This window comes from Porites lutea, chromosome 1 (assembly GCF_958299795.1).
Source record: "Porites lutea chromosome 1, jaPorLute2.1, whole genome shotgun sequence".
NCBI lineage: Eukaryota > Metazoa > Cnidaria > Anthozoa > Scleractinia > Poritidae > Porites > Porites lutea.
This window is the reverse complement of record NC_133201.1, coordinates 11,378,829-11,386,599: the sequence shown is the minus strand read 5'-3', so window position 1 is coordinate 11,386,599 and position 7,771 is coordinate 11,378,829. Positions and strand designations below refer to the sequence as shown.

At 36.3% G+C, this 7,771-nt stretch overlaps 1 protein-coding gene across 1 annotated transcript; it reads left to right on the top strand.

Annotated features, from left to right (window-relative positions):
* Positions 1 to 2: 2 nt before the first annotated feature.
* Positions 3 to 7,353, top strand: LOC140944939 (prohibitin-2-like). Its single transcript, XM_073394050.1, has 11 exons — positions 3 to 162; positions 788 to 869; positions 1,468 to 1,547; positions 1,794 to 1,918; positions 2,603 to 2,662; positions 3,762 to 3,836; positions 4,438 to 4,492; positions 5,043 to 5,146; positions 5,592 to 5,669; positions 6,150 to 6,229; positions 6,998 to 7,353. Exons 1-11 carry the CDS (start codon positions 36 to 38, stop codon positions 7,032 to 7,034), a joined length of 903 nt encoding a protein of 300 aa, XP_073250151.1. The 5' UTR covers positions 3 to 35; the 3' UTR covers positions 7,035 to 7,353.
* Positions 7,354 to 7,771: the final 418 nt, after the last annotated feature.

The window sequence follows — 7,771 nt, the reverse complement described above, 5'->3', positions numbered from 1 at the left end:
CTCCTGGAGGTTCTTGCACACGTGAAGAAGGCAAGATGGCTGACAAATTTACTGAGTTTGCTGGTCGGATGGGAAAAGCTCCTAAAGGGGTTGGAACAGGGCTCAAACTCCTTGCTGCAGCTGCAGCAGTTGCTTATGGAGTCAAGGAATCGATTTATACAGGTAATCTTCTTTATGTGTTCGGTGCCCAAGTTTCTATGAAGGGTTCATATTGCTTTTGCATGATGCAAGATAGATGTGATATTTAAGCTTATATATTTCTTAGCCGATTGTCTGACAGTTCCTAGCAAAAGTATTAAGATCCGCTCGTAATTCAAGGGTTTGAGATCCTTCTTCACCGTCTAAGCTTATTGAAAGTTATTTGCTTCAACAGTTTGGTGGTGACTATTAATTTGAGGTACGGTATAGCCTTATCAAATTCAGGGTGCAAAGAAAGTCAATTTTACAGCTTACCACTCGGGCAAGCTGTGGCTAGCATTTACTAGCCCAAAATTCATTTCACCTAGCCCCAAAAACGTTTGGATGAGCAGGATTGATTACATACTTCTTATGTAATTTGAACTCCTCAAAAAACTTCACTTGCCCATCGGGCAAGTTGTTAAGAAGAGAATTCACTAGCCCGGTAGCAAAATCCACTAGTCCCGGGCTACTGGACACTACTTTCTTTGCACACTGAAATTGTAGAGTACACTGAATTGAACAGTGCAGGTTTTCTTCAATTTCACTGCATGTTTTGGCCAAGAATGTACCAGCTCACCCTCTTTCTGTTTCATGGTGTATTTCATAGTTGATGGGGGACACAGGGCAATTATCTTTAGCAGAATTGGAGGCATACAGGACAACATTTATACTGAGGGTCTTCACTTCAGGTACAGTACTGCATGATCAAACTTATTGACCTACTGTCACAATGAAAACATTACATGTGTGTGTGTGATGCATTCCTTTTTATCAGAGATGAGTATCAGAGATGTGTCTCAGCCCGAGAAAACAGCTGACATTTCGCGACGCTACCACTGGTTTCCCTGCCAAACGACATCTGAGAAACAAGCGCAGAAATTTCTTACTGATGACACGTCACTACCCAGATCTGGGTAGTGCTTCTGATTGGTTGTGACACGTGCGAAATTTGATTCAACCAATCAGAAAAATCCGAGCTAAAGCACAGGAAAAATCACAAGTCACTTTTATCTGGGAGATTTGGTGACCCTTACAGGAGACTGGGAGATTTGTGCCAAACCTAGGAAACTTGACCACACATCACTGTATGCCAAATTGATTCTGCATGTCTGTGAATGAAACTAGAAATTCCAGTCAAGTATACTCAGAATAGACATACAGTAGTTTACACATTATTTTGATTGTTACAGTCATCCAAAGAAATAATATTGTGAATTTCCCACAGCACACAGAACACATTGCATAATTACATGTACATGTATTACATGATATTTTTTCTTTTGTTAGGATTCCATGGTTCCAGTACCCTATAATTTATGACATTAGGTCCAAACCAAGGAAGATTGTTTCTCCAACTGGAAGTAAAGGTACAGGTGTTAAGAAATTAAATCTTTGCCTTTTTACATGTACTCCTAATCTTTTCACAGTTGTTCCTTAGCATACATCTAAAACAGTCCTACAGTCAAACCCTGCTTCATGAACACGTGCAACACGTGCTTAGTAATGGACACCTTGTTTATACGGACACTTTCTGTGGCTCCCTCAGTGTCCATACTAACAAATTTTGACTGTACGTAATGTTTGTAAATTTTTGTTCATTTTATTGTTTCCAGATCTTCAGATGGTAAACATTGGTCTTCGGGTGCTGGCTCGTCCACAGGCTACCATGTTACCTGAAATGTACAGAAAGCTTGGGTTGGACTTCGATGAACGAGTTTTGCCTTCCATTATGAATGAGGTACTTGCTTGATTACCTTTGTACAAAATTAATGTACATGTACATTGTATGCCCACATAGTAACAATTTATATTTTATATCAGTAATCCGAAAATTCTTTTATGGATTTTTGTTGTTGTTGTTGATATTATTGTAAATTCACTTAACTGTCGTGTATTTTCTTTGATTCACATATTCTTTTCATTTGCTTTTCTGGCTGTATAGCTACATGTAGGGACCATCACTGCAATACACATTATAATATAATACCTTTCAAAGCATGATGTGTACCAAAAGTAAAAAAGGGAAGTGGTTGTTAAGGCTGATTTACATTGTACAGCAATTTCATTAATTATACTGTGTGCATACAAAAACATATGTCATTTGAAAAAATTTATATTCATAAGGTATAATTTGGTGGTGCATTAGTAAGATGTACTACATGACTGTCTAAATTGACCAGGCGACAAAAATAATCTGACCATCGGACCTTCAGTATACTGTTATGACTGTGCACATGTACAGCTGTATGTGTCCTGTAATTTTAGAGAGGTGCAAGGAATCCTTGTCTCAAATTCTTTTATATTGTAATTTAATAGGCTGTTATGAGTTTAAGATTTTTGTAACTCATTGTACATTCAAAAACACTATCTGCATGCGGAATAGCTCTTTGCTTCTGTTGTAACATTTATTACGTACTCTTAGGTTTTGAAAAGTGTTGTGGCCCAGTTTAATGCTTCACAACTGATTACAATGCGACAAGAGGTAAGCATCTTATAGATCAGTCACTCAAACGGTGCAAAGTGGGAATAATAATAGTGCAAGGGTCATACCTCAGGGGCACCCAACGACAATTTTTGGAAAATATCTGTTCGGAGCACAATTTGAGATCTAGAATTTTCTATACATTTGTTGTTAAATTTCTTGCTTGCATGCCTCTCCTGGGGTTTTCGAACCTCCCAAAAATGGTATAATTGCCCATTTTTAACAGATTTTTACCGTAAAAAGGTCACCTAGAATTTTCGGGAACCTTTTTTCTGGCTGAAATTTCCGAATAGGTAAGTTTTGATGCGTATAATTTTCGGATCACTTGACTTTCAGCTAGGAAATCTGAACAGATGAAAAATTTTTAGGGGATAAAAATATGCCTATATCTACCGTTTAAATACTAAAATACGTTCAACAATGCTATGGTTAAGTGGTTTGAACTATATTCTCGTTGGGTGTCCCTGATACGTGTGCCTTCAGTTGCACTCCTCACAGCCTGCATAGTGATGAAGGCCCAGGAAAATAAATAAATTATTGTGAACACCTGTACATGGGTTCAACTTCATATAATTGTGGTAGGGGAGGGGATGGGCATGTGTAGTTTTGATTATTGCCACCCATGCAAATTTGTCGTAAGACTTTTGTCTTTGATCACTGTACAAAGTTCTTGATATGTGAGAAAGGGGAAGTCTGGCTCAGAAACTGGATACTAAAAATATGCTTGGTCTCCAAAGATGCATATGCTACACCTGTACTGTAAGTCTCCTTGTGCTGTGGAGATCTCTGCAGTACTGTAGTAGCCTCCTCCACAGCAACCCTCATTCTCTCCCCAGATGCCTGCTGAGGAGGCTGGTGCTGTAGTTAACTTACATGCAGTAGAAATTAATAGTGGCAGTACATGTAGATTTCATCAAAATACATGCACTTTTCTATTAATTTAAAGTTCTATTAGCCATATTTTACATACATTATTATTTCTCTTTCCTTTTACAAACTGTTTGTTTTGTTTTGTTTTGTTTTTTTATGTATGCTACTATTTTTTGTTTATTTATTTTTATTTGTTATGATTATTATTTTTTGTTTCATTTTTCTGTAGGTTAGTCTTTTGATCAGAAGGCAACTCACTGACCGAGCAAAGGATTTTTATGTTATTCTGGATGATGTGTCAATTGTAAGTTGCACATTTTGCCAAAGTTAAAGTTGTTTATTTTACACTGATAGTACTTGAGATTCTTAGAGTGTATTTCTGTCAGAGATTCATTGGATGTCACCAATGGTGAAAGAGGCAAAAAAATCCAAAAGTTGATCAACATTTAGTGTGATAGAGTAATGCCACAAAAGCAGCAGGAATGTTACAGGCCTCAAATTTTCACAGGAAACCAAAGAAATCACAGTTCACGATTCTTAAAATATCCACCTACATAAAATTATAGATTACCAGGGTATTTCAATGAAACCACTCAGAGGACAGATTTGAATCAGTTTTTTACATGTATTTGCCAGGTTCTTTGTAACAAAAGGCATTGAAATTCTTGGTCAGTTATACTGTAAATGAAACTTTTACAAGTGTAATAATACAATTGTAACTGTTGTTTTAGAGTCAGAAAACAATGGCCACACTTGTAAATAACACTAATTTGTAAAAGTTTTATTAAACTGGCCCCTGTTTCTGGTCGGTTGGATTTTATATTCCAGATGTATGTTTTTGAAACTAAAAACAAAGTTTTTTGTGGGAAAAATTGTAATTTGTATGTATGATAATGTTATTCCAGACAGACCTAAGTTTTGGACGGGAGTACACTGCTGCCATTGAAGCAAAACAAGTTGGTGAGTCAGCAACTACAGATAGTAATAATAATATCATTATACTAGACTCGCCACAAGTTGACCTCATGAGTTTTGAAGCGAGTGGAGCGAGGATTTTAGGCCACGAAGCAGACAACGAGCGACAGGTCGTCCCATGCCATATTAAATCTAAAAAAGGACTTTTTTGAAAGTATTAATTATTTTGATAAGGAAACTCTTGATTAAACTATTGCTCGTGAAAAATTATATTTCATTTATGGGCTGCCCTGGTTTATTTTAACTTGTTTTTGAAAGCTGCCAGAGTACATTATTTTCCTCATTATTTTAATAGTAATTTTTAATGCTTGGCTATCAACTAACTTATGTTAAGCCTTTGTTTGGTTTATGGTGTCTCATTGTGCCATTAGGTCTTAACCCCCTATACCCCTCCCCCCTGCAAAAAATGCACCTCCTTCCTAATTTTTTCTCCTCCAGTATTTCCATTCCTCAGTGGAGAGAACTATTCATAAGGCAAATTTTATATTAAAGGTACAACTTAATACTGAATGCAAACTTCTTTGATTTCTCTTAGCTCAACAAGAAGCACAGAGAGCCCAGTTTCATGTGGAAAAGGCAATTCAGGAAAGACAACAAAAAATTGTGCAGGCTGAAGGAGAGGCAAAAGCAGCAACTTTGATATCCTTTTCACCATTGAAAGGAATGTTTTCTATGCTCATTAGTTTGGCGTGATAGTTTCATTGATATTGACATTTTCAATCGCACCACCATAATTATCAATAGCAAAAGACTGTTTTGGCATGATGATTCTATGAAAGGTGTAGATGTGGAAGTCAAATTTTGGGGTTGTCGTGTAGTGTAGTTGGTTGCTATTTTTTTAGGGGCTGGTAAAGATAAAAATAGAGTGTCCAGGTTTTAGACCTCCATGTGTTGGTATCTCTCCTGTTTTGGTGTTCTCTTCTTTAGCGTCACTGTCACTGAGTAGCTGTTTAAAAATTTTGGAAAAAAAAAATGATCAGTTTCTTTGAATAATTATCATTAAACTGAAAGTACATGTACTGTGTAAGTTGTCGACAACTACTTGAACATTTTTTATCATGTTCAATCCTTGACATTTTTTCACCTCGGTAATGCTATAAAGGGCAATCCAGGATACCTCAAACTCAGGAAGATACGAGCTGCTCAGACAGTTTCCAATACAGTAAGGCCACCTATTTTATTTATTTTGAAAAGACTGCTGAGTTTTTTATCAAGTTTAAAGAAGTTTTTTTGGAACATGTGTGACTTTAAGTGTAGGAAGTTAACTTAACATGGGGAATGCATGCATGAACAATATTTTATTTCTGCTTCTTTTTTTTTTTATTCTAAATGCTATTCTACTTCAGAAGCAATAGTGCAAGTCATTTTGCAAAGTGTTGTTGCCGAAAGGAGTGTAAAATAGTATGCTCAACGTTGGCCAAAGAAGTAAAAATCATAAATGACTCCATGATGTGATTTACCCAACTGTGTGATCAAAAGGGGGTTAAAGAATGCCGATTTATTACATAAATCTTAGTCCTTGAAAACTGTGATTTGTCCTTGAAAAATCCTTTAAACTTGTTTGCCTGCATGAAGTTGTATGAACCCTCAACCATGTATTTGGTAATAATCCAGCACCTGATTCATGGAATTTTCTTCCCAGATTTCAAACTCACAAAATATGGTGTTCTTGGATTCTGGAGCACTAATGTTGAATGTTCGGGAGGCTGATGATTTAGAAGAGTAAGTAATGTTCTATGGGAGTGTTTACAAATGTTTATGCAGGGAAGCTTTGCCCCAAGGTCCAACCCCTTACCCTTTTATATACCATTTTTCATGAAAAAGGTACCCCTTTGATATACCTTCTTTTGGCAAATGGTACCCCTTTTACATACCTTGTTTAGAAGTTTGCATCCCTTTTAATGGCTGTAAATGCAGCAACTTTTACATGGAATTAATCACAAAATTAGAACATTTTCTTGACTTAATAAAGCCATAGAATTTATCTGTTAGCCCTTGTATGCCCTTTTACAGACCCAAATGGCAGATTCCCCTAGCCTTTTATATTCTTTAACAAGTGAAATCCCTACCCCTTCATATACCTCAAGCCTGAAAAAGGTACCCCTTTCAGGCAGAGCCTCCCTGTATAGTAGGACATAATGGGGAGTACCCCTCTCCCCACCCCCAGGTCAAATCCTGACCCTGTTTAAAGGTGGCTGAACACAGTTGATTGTAAACAAACCCTGCCTTTTGAATTTAACACAACATGTAGGAATATGCAAAATCCAGTCTTTAGATGTCCCTATGAATGTGTACACACCCCAATATCATAATGCGGTTTGAGTATTAGTAACCTTGGGGTGCCTTTGCATAGATTTTACCCTTGACTCCTGGCAATGTTTGCATGATTACCCTACATAGCTGCTGGTGTTTGTAATAGGCATTATTTTATAGTGTGAAATAGAGAATCACTATTAACACTTAGCTCTGTTGTTTTCTTTTGAATTTTAGAACTTTAGGATTGGAAACAAAATCAAAGAAGAAGTGATTTATGTAGAAAGTTAGCTAACATCTACAGCACAATGAAAGTCATCACGTACATTCAAGAAACACAAGATTACTTAACATCTTGTTTCATGGTCACGGACAAACATATAATGGAGTTTGGAAGTGCATGCATGCCAGATACTAAAATATTAAAAACTACACTGGAGTGGAGGAATGCTTCAGTAAGAAAACAGCTTTTATAAATTACAAGAAACTGTGGCTTTCGTTTTGTCAGCATTCAATGTGCAAGGAACTGACAGCCAACTGTGTGCTGGGTGTTAATTTAAATCTTCAAAATAAATGCTGCATTTTGAAACCTCGCTTTGTTTGTTGGTGTATAATAATGCTCAGGAACTCGACCATAATTTTAATAATGGTCATTTTAACATTAAGAGGGGTAAACAATATTTTTAAGGGTTAAAGAAACTTAAATACAACTTGTGACACACTTGGCGATTGTGCATTCCAGTCAACTGCACTTTATCTCTGGAATGCATTGCCTTCGGCAATATTCATAACATGAAGACATGGGACACTTTTAAGACTGCTGTTAAAACTCATTTTTTAAATTTAGCTTTTAAAATAGATTTAATTGTTGGCTTTTATTGTAGGTTTTTTTATAGTTTTTAATACTTTTTATTGTAGTTTTTAATAGTTTCTCACACTTAAGTCACCTAAAACATAAATTAATATAACAATATTGTAAAGCGCAACCGAATATATTCATATAGAGGTTTG

What these genes read in the sequence shown, in the direction of transcription:
- LOC140944939 (XM_073394050.1), top strand. Translation starts at nt 36, where the DNA reads ATGGCTGACAAATTTACTGAGTTTGCTGGTCGGATGGGAAAAGCTCCT. An exon ending in ACTGAGGGTCTTCACTTCAG is followed by an intron (nt 870 to 1,467) that starts GTACAGTACTGC and finishes TTCTTTTGTTAG; the next exon opens with GATTCCATGGTTCCAGTACC. An exon ending in GAGGCTGATGATTTAGAAGA is followed by an intron (nt 6,230 to 6,997) that starts GTAAGTAATGTT and finishes TTTGAATTTTAG; the next exon opens with AACTTTAGGATTGGAAACAA.